The following is a 16,819-nucleotide window of genomic DNA, read 5'->3' as shown; positions in this document are numbered from 1 at the left end:
ACCTGATCTGCATGAATTAGCATCATAAATGCATTTCTTTTGCAGCTTGCATCTTTCTCATTCACCAGGAAATCATGGATCAATTCAGGAGCATCAGGTATAAGATGTTCAAAGTTTCTTTTAAAAAAATATTTTGGAAAAAAAAACGTAAGAAAGGTAAACAGAGTGATACACCGCTACCTCGATATAACGCGACCCGATATAACACGAATTCGGATATAACGCGGTAAAGCAGTGCTCCGGTGGGGGAGGGGGGCGGGGCTGCGCACTCCGGTGGATCAAAGCAAGTTCAATATAACGCGGTAAGATTTTTTGGCTCCCGAGGACAGCGTTATATCGAGGTAGAGGTGTATAGCTAAATACTTAACTGCATGTGTTCTACATAGATGTTTAAAATGTTTAGTGTTAATAGATAGGATCTTTAATTTTTTGTTCAAAAACCTTTGTGCACTTACGTTAAAAAGTGAATGGATGTAAGAAATATACACATTCACATTTATTGAATTATTGCTTGTTACTCTGGTAACTAAGGCTTGGTCTACACTAAACCCCCAAATCGAACAAAGGTACGCAACTTCAGCTACGTGAATAACGTAGCTGAAGTTCGAAGTACCTTAGTTCGAACTTATCTCGGTCCACACGCGGCAGGCAGGCTCCCCCGTCGACTCCGCGGTACTCCTCTCGTCTAGCTGGAGTACCGCAGTCGACGGCGAGCACTTCCTGGTTCGACTTATCGCGTCCAGACAAGACGCGATAAGTCGAACCCAGAACTTCGATTGCCAGCCGCTGAACTAGCGGCTGGGTGTAGACATACCCTTAGACCTCCCCCCCTCAATGGTTTTGGTTTAATTTTAGTTTATTTGTATTATTCAATCACACAAATACAGTTTTCATTTGAGAACAATTTTCACATTACTGCTACTCCATATATAACTAAATTATAATGTTGTACTAATTAATGAAAAAAATAAAAATAAAATTAGCTGGAAGTTGTCCCACTTTCTATGTATTCACAGCAGCTGTACAATCTTCATTCCCAACAACCTAAACTAAGCTGATTTCAGTGGCGCTCTGGGCAGGTGCAGAGGTTTGCTCACTCAAAGTGGCTTGCAGGATCAGGGCCTTAGTTATATTTGAGAAATCTGTAATGGTAAAAGGTACTATATATTCTAAGTCTACTGAATTAAGCAGGATCAAAAATAAAATTCAAATGAATCTCATATTAGCCTCCTTTTCTATCAAGACTGCCCAGGTGAAATCCTCTGACATTAGCCTGGGCCTCCAGGATCCAAAGGTTTAAATAATTTAGAATTTTTACCTGTAAATTGTGTAGATTGCCAGGACTGCATTTCTGCGCACATAGCTGTGACGATGTTCCAAACATGCACGAATAGCTGGCATCAAAGGTTCCAGTAATTCTGCTTCTTTCAGCTTGCAAAGAAAACGAAGAGTAGAGCCCCGGATAAATTCATTGGGGTGCTGAAGATCCTAAAACAAGAAAAGTAAAGTATTAGTGTTTGCTGAGATACCGAGTATTACCATTTTACAATCTTCCCTGCTGTTAAACATTTGCCCTCTGAACAAGAGCTAAAATGACTGATAAAACACTCTCAATTTTGTAATTAAACTGTGTTGAGATATAGGAAAGATTATTTTATTTTACTCCCAATATATAGATTTTAATTCTTTATGACCCTAGAAACATTGGGGGGGTTTAGAACGATTACCACATATGGGATAACAGATCTCTCTTCAGTGGAGAGAGTGGAATAAGGGAAATCTGAATGTCTGTAACCAGAACATAAAGGGCACGTCTGCACTGGCACAGTTATAGCGCTGCTCAGAGAGCGCAGAAGGAAAACCGCTGTTGTGTATTCACACTGATAGTTGTTCACACTTGCGGCACTTGCAGCACTACTCGGAACAGTGCACTCTGGGCAGCTATCCCACAGAGTGCCTCTTTCTCTTTTGCTGCTAAGACTTGTGGGAAGGCGGAGGGGGTCGCGGGTCATCCTGGGTCCAGTCCCAATGCCCCGTGATGCATTGCTTCGCATTCCAGCAATCCCTGTGCTTCCGTCCACATTTGGTGCCATCTTTCAATGGTTTGTGTACTGCGCGCCCTGCCTCTTTCAGGCTGCAGGAATGGATCCCGAACTGCTGACCAGTATGCTGCTCGCTCTGACCAACACGTCACGAGTGGCAGTGGAATTATTCCTTAAACTACAACGGCAAGAGGAGTGTGACATTGATCTTGCCACATGAAGTAGCTACAACACGATATTGCTGGTGGCAGTCAGAGGTGCTGACCACAGTGGAACGCCGCTTTTGGGCTCAGGAAACAAGCACTGAGTGGTGGGATCACGTCGTGATGCACGTCTGGGAGGACAAGCAATGGCTGCAGAACTTTCACATGAGGAAAGCCACATTTATGGGACTGTGTGATGAGCTCGCCCCAGCAAGGACACGAGACTGAGCTGCCCTGTCGCTGGAGAAGCGCGGGGCGATTGCACTGTGGAAGCTGGCTACTCCAGACTTCTACCGATTGGGTGCTAACCAGTTCGGAGTGGGAAAGTCGAACGTTTGAGTCTTGTTGATGGAAGTGTTCAGGGCCATTAATCGCATCCTGCTCCGAAAGACTGTGACTCTGGGCAATGTGCATGACATTGTGGATGGGCTTCCCTAATTGCAGAGGGGCGATAGATGGCACGCATATTCCAATTCTGGCACCAGACCACCTAGCCAGCGAGTACATTAATCGCAAGGGGTATTTCTCAATGGTTCCCAGGCGTTCGTGGATCACCGTGGGCGTTTCAAGGACATTAATGTAGGCTGATCCAGAAAGATGCATGATGCACGCATCTTTGGGAACACTGGCCTGTTCAGGAAGCTGCAAGCAGGGACTTTCTTCCCGTAGGTATCATAATTCCTATGGCTGGAGTGCAGCTGGGACTGCACAGCCTCCTCTCCCCAAATGCTGATGAGATCCAGCAGCTCGGCACTGCTCCAAGCGGGGGATTGCCTGGTGTGTGGAGCAGGCATGGTCACCTGGAAATAAGCACTGAGACCACTGCATGCATCACCAAGCAAACAGGAAGGGGACTTCCAAATTTACAAAGGAATGTACTTGTTATAAATGGAAAACACCCAGACACTTGTGTGGCATTGCTACACTCCTTGGCCTCAAGTTTTTAAGCTTTTACTGCTACTTGTATGATTCCAATATAGTTATTTTTCCTGATCAACAAAAACAAGCAAATTCCTAAAGTGTTTCAGACCCAATGGCAACCATGCTGAATGAATCATGCTGATTACTACATTATTCTGGTTGAAAATGACAATTAAAAAAAAAAATCTAGGAAAAATAACTGACTATCCATATTTTCATAATTTGAAGATTTCATTGGAAAGAATGTGGTCTAGCAATGTCATTGTATTACTCCAGACTGTTCACTATCAAAAACATTTGACTTTGAGATCTAGTTAAGTTTTCTCATCATATTTCAAGGATAATGTTTATCAGATTCAGGACAGTCTCAATGGCACCAAAGCAGTAGCATCAGTGCAGAAAAGAATGAATGTACAGTCTCTTCTAACAGTTCAGAACAGTACGTTTCAAACGCACTGGAAGAGAAATGTTCATTCAACAAGCTGAAGTTATGACCCTCCTAGTGTAAAATGTTTGTGCTCTTTATTGAGAGAGATAATTAATGCCTCCTTGAGGGAAGGCAGTTGCAACCACCCTTAAACATGATAGGGTCTGGTCCCTGCTCAAACAAACTTGCCAATTTCTGCCCTATTTCTAAACTCTTTCTGAGGGATAGGTGACAGAATGCCAAAATCTAGCAGCACCCAATATCCTCCTTTTCTGGACCATATTCAGTTGGGTCTCAAACCTGGACATGGCACAGAATCTATTAAACTCAGCAGTCAATCTCTTCAAAAAGATGGATAAAGGTCAGAAATACAGGTTGATTCTATTAGACCTATTCCACTGATCTTGAGATGGCATCCCACTTCTGCTCTGCCAATGATGTCAGCCTTCACTGCCCACTTGTTAAATTTCGGAACAAGTACTTTCATGCTTTCTCTCTCGCTCCCACTCTGTATGGAAGGAGTCTCCCATAAAGCCTTGCCTTCTTTCTAATCCCTCCTTAAAACATCTTTTTTTGCAATGTCTATAAAATATTTTTGACAACAGCTGGGCAATTAATGTGCTGAGACCACTGTTTATCACACTAACCAGTATTTTCTCATTCTTTCTCACCAAAGGAATCCCTCAGGGTGCAAAATTGAGGCCTCTTTTATTCAGTGTTTGTGAAACCACAGAGGGAAATAGTAAATTCACTATGATGATGCTCAGGTGTATGCCTCTTTCATTTATCTGGACAGAGCTATTTCCTGGAACTTCCAGCGAGTGGACGAAAACTAGCTCACAGGCTAAATCTGATTAATACAAAGGATATTAGAGACACAAGGTGAGTGAGGTAACATCTTTCATTGGACCAACTTCTGTTGGTGAGAGAGAGAAGCTTTCGAGCTTACATAGAGTTCTTCAGGTCTCTGTAAGCTCGAAAGCTTGTCTCTCTCACCAACAGAAGTTGGGTCAATAAAAGATATTACCTCGCCCACCTTGTCTCTCTAAAACCCTGGGACCAACATGGCTAGAACAACACTGCATAAGACAAAAGATATCAGCCATGACCAGAATCGTCATCTTTTATCTGCAACCGGCCAAGACATTACAACCTTTCCTCTCAGATGCAGACTACGCCACCACAGTCCATGCCTTTAGCACTTAACTATGCAAATTATCCAGGGCTACTCCTGAAGGTTACCTGAATGCTCCAGCTAGACCAGACACATATGCCATCTTTTAGAAGGTAAGAGAAATTGATAAGTGCATATTACACATGGACATGTGTCCCGCAATTTCATGTTCCAGTATAACTGAAGGTGCTGGTTACCATCTGTAAAGTCCTAAATAGCATAGGATACAGTTATTTCAAAGATAACCTCTCCCTTTTATACTCCCTCATAACAACTGCATCCAACATTGTTAATCCCCAGAGAAGATATCACAGGAAAAGGTAACAGGGTTGGTCCTCACCACTCAGCTCCACTCCTGCTGGAAAGCAGACAGTGCACATCTTTGTTTAGGCATAACTGAAAATATTTGTATTTTCTTGGCAACAGATCTTCCGGATGGCAATTCCTCGGTTCTGACCCATGCAGGCAGAGTGGTTAGGTCACTGAGGAAAGGAATGCAGTGCATCCACTCATTTGGATCAAAATATTATATTACCTGGATATGCTTTATGTAGAGATTGGTCAGATACAAGGGTGATAGGGCGTAAAAACATACAATAACAAACATGTTTACCTTTCTATAGGCATCACATACAAGGATCATTTCTTGTAATAGTTTGCCGTCTGGAGTGGTCTTCGGAACTATCTCCCAAAAGACTAACAGCAGTTTTTTGATGGTATGATCTTGAAGAGGCAGTACAAAACGAATAATAGTCATCAGAAGTCCAGGTAGTTTTTCACCGTTCAGGATCATGATAATTACTTTCTTCAAGGCCTCTGTCTTAGACTTTACATCTCCTTTTTCTGGTAGAGGGAAGGAGGAGTTCAAAAGTAAGCACAGCAATTATAGAAAGTGACAAATAACAGGCGCTCCCAGAATTACTTAAATAATCAAGGCTTGTTAAAACAATCTAACAGAAATATTGATACTTGATGCCAGCAAATATAAACCTTGCCCCTCAGGACACCACCACATTACTATTTTTTTGTATTACCGAAGTACCTAGGAGCCCTAGTCACAGACCAGGACCCGACTGTAATGAATTCATACTCCTAAATTTAAGAGAATAATAAAGAGCATAGGAGGTTTAATAAATACAGCTGTAATTTAGCTTCCACTGCAGCTCAGTTAATTCGGAATTCCATTACTGACAGACCATATTCACACCAAGAAATCACAATGCATTATGGTGTTGCAGTCACTCTTGCATATGAACCTCTTACTTCTGGGGGAATTCTGCGCCACTGTGTATGCACAGAATTTATGTTCCCTGCAAACTTCTTTGCTTCCTCGCAGAAAAGTGACTTTGACAAGGAAGCAAAGGGAAGCCACAAGAGCAGTCATGCAACCCTCCCCAGCAGTATGTTTTGGATGCCAAGGGCAGCTGGCAGAAACGTAAATTATTGTGGAGCAGGGGGCGGGACTGGGGAAGACAAGGCTGGTGGCTCCTACCCTGCACCAGGCTCAGCTGCTAGTCCCGGCTGGGCTGGGGAGGACAGGACATCCTCTTCACCTGCACGGCATCTGGAGCTGGGTCAGACCCACGCTCAGCTTTCTCCCCCAGCTGCAGGAAGCTCTGCAAACTTCCCCTGCCCCCACTTCCTGCACCCATTGCTCCTCAACTGCAGGGAGAGGGATCCCTCTACAGGAGCTGCTCCTCCATCTCCCCAAACCCCGCGCATCCAGACCCCCTCATACCCAGACCCTCCTGCCGAGCCACACACCCCGCACTCAGAAGCCCCCCGATGAGCCCCCCTCTCCCTGCACCTGAGCCACCCCAAGCCACCAGCACCCAGATCCCCACGCCACCGAGCCCCAACTAGCTGCACCTGGATCCCCACCCCACTAAGCCCCACTTCCCCAGCATCTGGCCCCCCCACTAAGACCCCCCCCGCTGAGCTCTATCCCCCCCACACCCAGACACCCCCCCTGAGCCCCAACCACTTTCACCTGGGCCCCCCCTGCAGACTCCCATTACCGTTGCACGAAGAACCCCCTAACAAGCCCCTGTGCATCCAGATCCAGCACTGAGCCGCCCACACCCAAACTGCCCCACACAGAACCCTCTCAACCCACACCTGGATCCCCCCACACTAAGCCCCTCCACACTTGGATCTTGCCTTTCTGAGCCTGCCTGCCCACACCTAGTGTGCCTGGCACAGAGGGGCAGGGCCCTGAGGTGTTTCTGGGGCAGGCCCGGTCCTTGCGCTGTGTCAGGGTTGGGTGCAGCCTCGTTGCTGAGTCCATGTCCGGGGGGGAGCTGCACAGTCATCTCCCACCTCTGTGCAGCCAGTGGCCTGTGCTCCCCAATGTCATGCTGGAGCCTCCACATTTATTTAACAAATAAAATTTGCACAATTTTAAACTATTGTGTGCAAAAATTTTAATTTTTTGACGCAGAATGCCCTCAGGAGTAACCTCTGAGTTAGTAAGAATGCAATAGTGTTGGCAATATGTACTGAACTACAAAGCAGCAAAAACTTCAAGACTCCAGTATGTCAGTGCATTCCTTATTAAATCTACCTGAGCACAAACACATACTACATAAATAGGAGAGAGAGAGAGAGAGAGAGAGAGTATTAACAGACACAAAAAGAGAGACTTGCTCAGATACAATAAAGATAGGATCTATATAAATGACAGGTCATTAGTGGACAGTTCCTACCAGAACACTGTAAACAGAGGAAATTTTCACTCAAGTTTCAAAATCCAACATTAATCCAGCAAACCTAAATTCACAGATTACTGTATACATCAGTATTTAATTAGAAGAGATTGCTAGGGCCATCAGACATTTATTTTGCAATGGACAGACTTCCGACCCAACGCATACTAATGTAGGTACTCTTGAATTATGGGGAGGAAATGGTTTCTAGAGTACCACTGGCTTTGAAAATGTTAATTATTTCAAGTGGTTTTTGGAGGTATTCTCCTCTTTCCTTTCTCTGCTTTCAGAACGGTTGAAGTATTCCAACATGTGATGTGGTAGAACAGAACTTGCAACCAGGAACTCTCCTTGAAATCTGCATTGTAGGACTACTTTGACTCTCACTGACCTCAATAGGAAATGCTATCTTTCTACATACATAAAATACAGAAAGGTATTAAGTTTTACCTTTTTATGCATGGGAGGCAGTTTACTTAGTGGTTTGAATTTGTATTTGAGGGGCCAAAAAGAATTTGTATTTGAGGGGCCATGAAGTAACCTCTCTCTATTTCCCATCCTCAAACAGGTCTTAGGATACTTGAAACGTATTCTAGTCATAAAACAGAATGATAACTTTGCCCCAAGGTTTCTTGCTTTTAAATTGTAAGGCATATTCTGATAGGTGCTTTAGATCCTATATCAACCAACTAGGGCCTCAATTCAGCAAGGTATTTAAGTGAGTGAGTAGTCCCATTGAACTCCCATGCTTAAGTACAGGTTTGTATCCTGACTACTTTTTTATTGGACTAGAATAGTAATGTTATGGATAAAGGTTCAGTTTTTCAATTACCAAATTAAGTTTATTTAAACATAATATTACAGTTATGTACTTTTTAAAATAACTATAAAAGCCATTCGTTTAAGAGAGATTGGTTTTATATTTTACAGTAAGTATTACATTAAAGGTTATCATATAATGAGAGAAAAACAAGAGTTAATTCAAGTAAAACTGAATCGCCTGCTAGCCATAAAGTATACTACTTGCCTAGGTCATTTTTTAAGCTGATTTCAGAAGGCGGTTCTGAATCCATTGGAACATTAATCAACGTATAACATACATTCTCTGCGGCTGTCATTGTTCTTGGTTACAAATACTTTCTTAATAGAAGAACTACTTCCGACAAATATCAGGCACTCTAGAAAAAACAAAATGAAATTAATGGAACGTGTTAATAACTGCATAACAAACAGCACAAAAGTATGCTATTGCAATGTCCACAAAAATATTAAATATTCAATTTCTCTAAAAATTTGGATTTAAAGGACTTTTAAACTACATTATTCAAAACCTCTCCCGAAAGAGTGAGATCCCCTTTCACTTTATAAATGTTCTTATTAATACTGTGTATTAAAATGTTAAAACAAGTATGCAAAATCCCCAAATAAAAAGTAATATGCAAAAATCTAATGAATATGTGTACTACTTAGATACTAATGAACAAGTTTTATAGGGACAGCTAGGGTCTAGTGGATTGAGTATAAGGCAGATCTATGAATGAAGAGTGCTGTAAGAGCAAAGTATTATAGTAAATAAAATAGTAACAAATACTATAACCAAGATTATAACATTTCCTTTAACCCTTTAAAGATTAATTTAAACTGGAACAACTGTAAAGAAGAACTACTGAAACAAGTTAATTTAGTTTAAACTGGAACAAATTGCTTAGGGCAGTTATGGAATCTCCATCATTGGAGGTTTTTAAGAACAGGTTAAACAAACACCTGTCAGGAATGGTCTAGTTATTATGTACTTCTGCCATGAGTGCAGGGGACTGGACTAAATTATCTGTTGAGGTATCTTCCAGTCCCACACTTCTATGATCAATGGAATGAAGAGCCTGTCTTACAGACTGGAAGAGCCTGGCTTGTTTACTCTAGCAAATAGGCGGCTGAAAGGTGTATGATTGCTCTCTATAAATACATTAGAGGGGTAAGTACCAGGGAGAGTAAAGAGCTATTTAAGCTAAAGGAAAAATGTTGGCACAAGAATATTCATATAAACTGGCCATGAACAAATCCAGGCTGGAAATTAGAAGGTTTCTAACCATCAGAGGGATGAAGTTCTGGAACAGCCTCCAAATAGGAATTGTTTGCAATATGGAAGCTCTCACTTGGGCTAAGCTAACTTGAGAGAAGCTAACTATGCCGTGAAGCTATAACCTTAAGTTAGGAGAGTAAAACTTGTAATGTTTGTTAGTCCTTTCACAAAAATCAGAACACATATTGGAGATCACCCTGTAATAACTGAGCATTTTTGGTGTAAGAAAAGTCCTTTTCACTAGTTCTTATTAAGAACTGGTATATAAAACAAGTTTGAAGCTTTACATAGTAATGTTTTAATTAGGAGGAGATTTTTTTTTTAAATGAAAAACTGTCACTTTTCCAATATTTTGTAAGCATCTGTTCAATTAATTTCAAATTTAAGAATTCTCTGGGTAAAGATTACCCATGATAAATTTATGCAGAAAGTATCTTTTTTTTTTCCTGGAAGTTGTATGTAAGTAGTTCAGAATTGGTCTCAAAATGGAAATTGAAATATACCCTTTACTATGGAGTTTTGAGACTCTCTATTTTAATATTTATTAAGCATGCTATATAGTATGAGATTTTTAGCCACCAGAGTAGTAAACTTGGAGCATTTGAGCCCCAAAGCATAATCAGGAAGTTATAAATGTGTGAAAACAGGTGCGATCAAGTCAGAGTTTAAGGGCAGAAAGATCATTTAGTCTGACTTCCTATAGCACAGGCCACCAATACTAACAAGCACTCGCACACTAATCCAGCAACTAAAATGAGATCAAAGTATTACAGCCCATAGGAGACTAGACTATATTATGTGCCACAGTCAGAAAATAGGAGGGACTAAGGAGCACTCAAGGAAAATAAGGCCATTGCGAGAAATGTAATGAATTCTTTGCATAGGTCTTCACGACTGAGTAGGTGAGGGAGCCGGAGCCATTCTTTTTAGGTGACAAATCTGAGGAACTGTCCCAGATTGAGGCATCATAGGAGGTGGTTTTGGAACAAATTGATAAATTAAACAGGAATAAATCACCAGGACCAGATGGTATTCACCCAAGAGTTCTGAAGAAACTCAAAATTGCAGAACTACTAACTGTGATATGTAACTTATCATTCAAATCAGCTTCTGTACCAGATGAGTGGAGGATAGCTAATGTGACGCCAATTTTTTTAAAAGGCTCCTGAGGTGATCCTGGCAGTTACAGGCTGGTAAACCTAACTTCAGTACCAGGCAAATTGGTTGAAACTATAGTAAAGAACAGAATTATCAGACACATAGATGAACACAATTTGTTGGGGGAAGAGTCAACATGGTTTTTGTAAAGGGAAATCATGCCTCACCAATCTATTAGGATTCTCTGACGGGGTCAACAAGCATATGGACAGGAGTGATCCAGGGGATATAGTTTACTTAGATATTCAGAAAGCCTTTGACAAAGTCCCTCACCAAAGGCTCTTAAGTAAAGTAAGCTGTCATGGGATAAGAGGGAAGGTCCTCTCATGGATCCATAACTGGTTTAAAGATAGGAAATGAACGGTAGGAATAAATAGTCAGTTTTCAGAATGGAGAGACGTAAATAGTGGAGTCCCCCAGGGATCTGTCCTCGGATTAGTACTATTTAACATATTCATAAATGAACTGCAAAAAGGGGTAAACAATGAGGTGGCAAAATTTACAGATGATACAAAACTGCTAAAGATAGTTAAATTCAAAGCAGACTGCAAAGAGTTACAAAGGGATCTCTCAAAACTGGGTGACAGCAACAAAATGGCACATGAAATTCAATGTTGATAAATGTAAAGTAACGCACATTGGAAAACATAATTCCAACTATACATATAAAATGATGGGGGTCTAAATTAGCTGTTACCACTCAAGAAAGAGATCTTGGAGTCATTGTGGATAGTTCTCTGAAAACATCCCCGCAATGTGCAGCGGCAGTCAAATATATAGAGCAGTATAAACAAGTCATTGTCTGTATGAAATTTTAGTTTGTACTCATTTCGTTAGTGCTTTTTGTGTAACCTGTTGTAAAACTAGGCAAATATCTAGATGAGTTGATGTACCCTCCCTGGAAGACCTCTGCATACCCCCAGTGATACACGCACCCCTGGTTGAGAACCATTGCCCTAAACCTGGGGTTCCCAAACTTGGTTCGCGGCTTGTTCAGGGTAAGCCCCTGGCGGGCCGCAAGATGCTTTGTTTACCTAAGCGTCCGCAGGTACAGCCGCTCACAGTGGCCGTGGTTCGCCGTTCCCGGCCAATGGGACCTGCGGGAAGCGGTGCAGGCCACAAAGGGGGGCTCCACTGCGCTCACTCCCTGGCAGGGAACGGCAAACCGTGGACACTGGGAGCTGCCGTACCTGCGGACACTCAGGTAAACAAAGCATCTTGCGGTCCGCCAGGGGCTTACCCTGAACAAGCCGCGAACCAAGTTTGGGAACCCCTGCCCTAAACCATTAGCTCTAGAACTACAGAGCTGCATAACTTTGTTTTTCAGCAACTTCACTTATTTTAAAACTCACTGCTCTGAAGATACAGGATAAAAACATCTATGAAGAATGCAAGGGAAATTTACAATTGCTTATAACATCAGTTCAAAAAGTTCTCTTTTCATTTTTCCAAGTGACTATTCCTTGATGAGAACTAGCCACATAATTAGTTCGAAGTTTTAAAGTTCAGTCATTTTTATTTCACATTTTTCCTAATGTTTATGAAAAAAAAAAATGATGAATGGCTATACAAAAAAAAAAAAAAATACCATGGCCCCAAACCTGCAAACTCATATGGACTCAATTTTAAGTATGTGCCATTGACTTCAATGGGAATGCTCTGACACAAAGCTATTCAAATACGTCTGCAAAATGGAAACTTAAATAGTAAATAGAAATAAAGGCTTATTTCATAATCTCCATTATAAATATCGATAGATATAACTTTTAATTGTCCATGTATTCATATTGACTCCATAGATTTAACAATATTGCTAAATAACCATTACAAAAAACATATGTTTAAGAATCTAGAAATAAAACAAACATCAGTTGAATAGATCTTTGTTGAAACTTTCCACAAACAATTTTGACACAAAGTTTCAGTCCAAAGAGGATGAGAATTTTTAGAAACGGTGAAAAGAAATCATAACAAAGTAAAGCTGCAACCTCACACTCCGACCCTGCGATAAGTTTTGGGCAGGCGGCCTCAGCCTCAGGTCCAGAGGGGCAAAGCCAATCGCAGGGTGGGCGGGGGGCTCAAGTTTAAACCTCTCTGCATCACCTCCCCGGGAGCCTCCCCAGCGCTGCACAGACCCGGCCCGATGGTTCCGCGGCTGCCCCCACAGCTCACGAAAGAAATCGGTGGCAGACCGGGGACAGAACCCGGGGGTCCCGGCTCCCCGCTCTGGCACTGGGCCGCGCTACCCGCTGACTAGGCGGCTACACGGCGACCGTACCCCCCCGGACCCTCAAGCACAGGGACCGGAACGGCTGCCCGCCCAGGGGAGCCGCTCCCACCCCGAGGCTGCGGCTCAGCCCAGACCGAGGCCGCTGGCTCCGGAAGGGGGCGGGGGCCGGTCTCGGGCCGCGGCCCTCAGGGCGACACGGGCCCAGCAGAGGAGTTCGCGCCCTCCACGCTCCGCAGCCGCCCTAGGCGCTGTACCTGCCTCCCGTGCTGCCCGCGGCAGGCCCCCTCCAGCCCCGGCTCTGCCCGCTGCTCCGCTGTGGCTGACGTGGAACCGCTCCCCCCAACAGTGACGGACCACATCGGTAGTACGGCGGCCGCAGCAGGACACGCCTCCTCCGTACGCAACAATGCACAAATGGGGGCTCCTGCGCGCGCACCCCGCGCGGGAGAGGAGGGGCCGGCGGTGGCTGGGTCCTGTGCGTTTGAATGGGCCAGTCCCAGCCCCGCGCGCACCCCTCACTCGCCGCGTGACCGTGACCCCTGACCGTCCGAGTCGCCCTCCTGGCACTGGCAGGCACGCAGGAGGCCACGGAGCAGCCACGTCACTTCCCCCGGGTGTTCTTGGCAGGGCTGGGCAAAGCGCGTTGCATGCCCCGGGCAGGCGGCTGTTCGCGTGTTGGGGCCCGGCCGGTGTAGTGTAGGAATGTGCTACTGGTAGCAGCTACTGGTACGTTGGTTTGTAAGAAACTGCTACTGTATAAAACTGCTGCCTAATGTAGCAGTTTTCGATTCACCCCCTTTGCCCCTTTTTAACCCCTGTAAATAGCAGGCAGCAGCATGTTACAGCTAAGAAGGGCAGGGTGAAGGGTAGTGGCTTCAGCAGATGAACGGAGCATGCTCCATACACCATAAATAGCATATTCCTATGCAAAGCAATTTACTACACTACACCAGCTGCTAATGAAACTTGTGTCTGGGCCTGAGCTTCTCTGCTGCAAATAGGGTGACCAGATGTCCCCATTTTATAGGGACAGTCCCGATTTTTGGGTCTTTTTCCTTATATAGGCTCCTATTACCCCCCCACCCCCTGTCCCGATTTTTCACACTTGCTGTCTGGTCACCCTAGCTGTCAAACAGAGAACAAGCCCCATTATAAACAGTGTGCGCACCACACAGACAGCTCACCACAAAAACCGGTCAGAGCTGGTCCAGTTGCCCTGCGAGCTAGCTAGCATGCTGTCCCAGTGGCTGAGCCTCCTTGGGTCACATCGCACACAGCATGACTAGTCAGTCTCTGGTAGCGATCAGCTCTCCCATGGGCTAAATAGGTAAGAGAAACATTTCTGGGAAAGTAGAGTAGCAAGTTGTACTAATGATTGCTTAAAATAGGAAAAAGAAAATGGGAAGAAAACGACTACATATGATTTTACCGCAATTAGAAAACAATGTGAAGAATTCATTGCTGATTGCACAAAGCAAGACTGTACAAAGTTCTTACCACAGTCAGAAACTGAACATCCAGCTACAGACACACAAACCTGAAGATTTCAAAGAAAATGTGAAACCTTTAAAAATCAACAAGACTATTACTCATACTATCAACACAAACATCCTTCAGGCATCTTACCTGTTTTCTCAGTAAATCACACCAGCCTATAAGGTGCAATATCACTTCAGAAAATCTTATCCTTTCCTGGGTAGTAGACAGTTTCAGAAGTTACAGTGCCTGAAGCAGCTACCAAATTAAAAACTCTATTTCCCCCATATCACTGCAGGTAATAGAGCAACTGCTTTTAAACCCCCAGGAAGAGCATCTAGCATGTAATTCCAGATAACTGATAAACCTGTTCCTGTACAACTTTGAAGTTCATGAGGCATACATGTCTGATAATTCTCTCTTAGGGGGGGAACAAAAAAACAAAAAAAAAAACCCCTTGCTGTTTGGTATAGATGTTCCAGAAAAAAGAAAAGGCTTATTTAAGATATTTGTGGAAGCAGTCAAAGATTTGTCATGTTCAGTGAGGAGAGGGTATTTCCTTGTGCATGGAGGAGGTCAGCAATAACAGAATAGCAGATGAGTCACATGGATCCAAATCCTAGTAGTTAATATAGTGTGCATTCACTGTCTCTTACACTATCATACTATACTCCCCCCACTGAGCCCTAACTACCTTCACCTGAACTCCCCTGCAGAGTCCCATTCCCCCTGCACCCAGAACCCCACACCGAGCCCCTGTGCATCTAGATTCTCCCCTGCACCCAGATCCTCCGACTCCCGGTGGATAAAAATCAATGATTGCGGGGGGGGGGTAAATGAGTTCCAATAGTTCATGGATTAGGGACCCAATTTTATGAGGTTCCAGGGGCATCTGTATAGATTATTTAGGTTAATCTTTCTATCTACCCAATGGCACTCAGTACTCAGTCTAGAAGATACCATTAGAGATGCTTAGTTTTGCAGTCCTCAAACTGGATTTGTGTCTCCAGAAATAACATGCTTGTTAACAGCAACAATGCTTGTTAACAACAACAATAAATAAATAAATAATATAGAGATGAGAAATAACAGACCTCAACCCTATTGTCCCTCTGCAAATTTGTGTACAGAGTCAATCCCTTACCTCTCTCTAAACATGCAAAGTATCAAAAAGTTCAATGAATAGAAGATTGTTGGGGGCGGAATAGATCTGGACAAGGAGAAGAAGTCTGGAGATAAATGTGAGAAGTGAGGGACAGGCAGTAGAAAGAAAAGTGAAACTGTTTGAGCAACATATTCCAGAAGTCTTGAGGTCTTTCTGAGTGCAGCCTTCATTTATTTGAGATCTACCATGCTATTCTCTCACTAGAAGGGAAAATCTATAATGGCAGCAGGCCATAAAAGAGACTCAGTTTGGGAATAAGAACCATTCGAGAAATATATGTTTGCTGATGATGTTTTAAAGAAAGTCACCCCAGTAAACTGGTGCAAGTCACGTAAGCACTTGGATTCAGAGACTGTTGAAGTGATAATCTCACTTTTAACAGCAGTAGCTTCTTCTGTTGGTGGAGGAAGAAAATTTTCTTCCTTTGGACTAATTCAGTCCAAATTGAGAAATCGTTTGGGACCTGAAAAAGCAGGAAAGCTTGTTTTTCTTTTCCAGATTATGAACAAACAGGAAAATGAAGATGAAGATGACTGAGTTAGCGCCAGAAGCCAATATTTTAAGTTTCTCATGTTGACCTGGCTGATGTAGTCGATTTAATTTTTGTATTAAAAAAAAAACTATTTTAGTTAAAACAATTTTAACAAAAACAAACCTGATTTTAAAAAACTTAAGTTTAATTAAATTCAAAAATTCATGCACTAGATTTGTTAAAATATTATGTTTGCTGTTGAAGAAAAAAATCCAGAATACATAATGTTGTTTTAGTTAAATAAAAACAATTTAAATGTCTGTCTGGTGATGGTAATACAGCATGGCAAGAAAATCCTCCAAATACTAATGATTAACCCGTTGAATTGGAGATAGTTCACCTCCCAATGACTTCATAAATATCTGCTTCAATTACCTTTGGTAAATGAAATAACCAATCATTCATTTTCTGATATAGCTGTAAAACTAATCTGAAAAGTTTTCAAAATAAATCACTTTAAAAATGTATAGTGTGTACCTTCTAAAAATGAAACCTACATGTATCTCTGAGTTGTGAAGAATGTGTGTTAAGGTTATAACAACCAACAAGAACGCACTTTTATGTAGAAATCCATGATTAAATCGAGTCTTCCTGACTAGTGATTTAAATCAAATTCATCCTGTCCTCACCGAGCTGTCCGTACCCAGATTGCACCTCCCAGAACCCTGGTACTCTTAAGGGAATTCTGTACAAAAAAATTAAAAAA

At 42.8% G+C, this 16,819-nt stretch overlaps 1 protein-coding gene across 2 annotated transcripts in view; it reads right to left on the bottom strand.

Annotated features, from left to right (window-relative positions):
• The window catches only part of COPB1 (coatomer protein complex subunit beta 1), a 34,655-nt gene extending 21,181 nt beyond the window's left edge, over positions 1-13,474 (bottom strand). Inside the window, exons 1-5 of one of the 2 annotated variants that reach the window (XM_024202157.3) lie at positions 13,199-13,474; positions 8,500-8,650; positions 5,381-5,610; positions 1,319-1,488; positions 3-117 (exon numbers count right to left, since the gene is read on the bottom strand). In XM_024202157.3, the coding sequence (XP_024057925.1) occupies positions 3-117; positions 1,319-1,488; positions 5,381-5,610; positions 8,500-8,590 (606 nt within the window). In that variant the 5' untranslated portion in view covers positions 8,591-8,650; positions 13,199-13,474. Of the gene's footprint in view, positions 1-2; positions 118-1,318; positions 1,489-5,380; positions 5,611-8,499; positions 8,651-13,194 lie in introns of both variants that reach the window. The other variant, XM_024202156.2, reaches the window with a different exon arrangement.
• Between the last annotated feature and the right edge of the window lie 3,345 nt (positions 13,475-16,819).

This window comes from Terrapene carolina, unplaced genomic scaffold (genome assembly GCF_002925995.2).
Source record: "Terrapene carolina triunguis isolate 2854851 unplaced genomic scaffold, T_m_triunguis-2.0 Scaffold96, whole genome shotgun sequence".
Lineage (NCBI taxonomy): Eukaryota > Metazoa > Chordata > Testudines > Emydidae > Terrapene > Terrapene triunguis.
The sequence above is the reverse complement of the archived record's forward strand: the minus strand, read 5'-3'. Positions and strand labels throughout refer to the sequence as shown.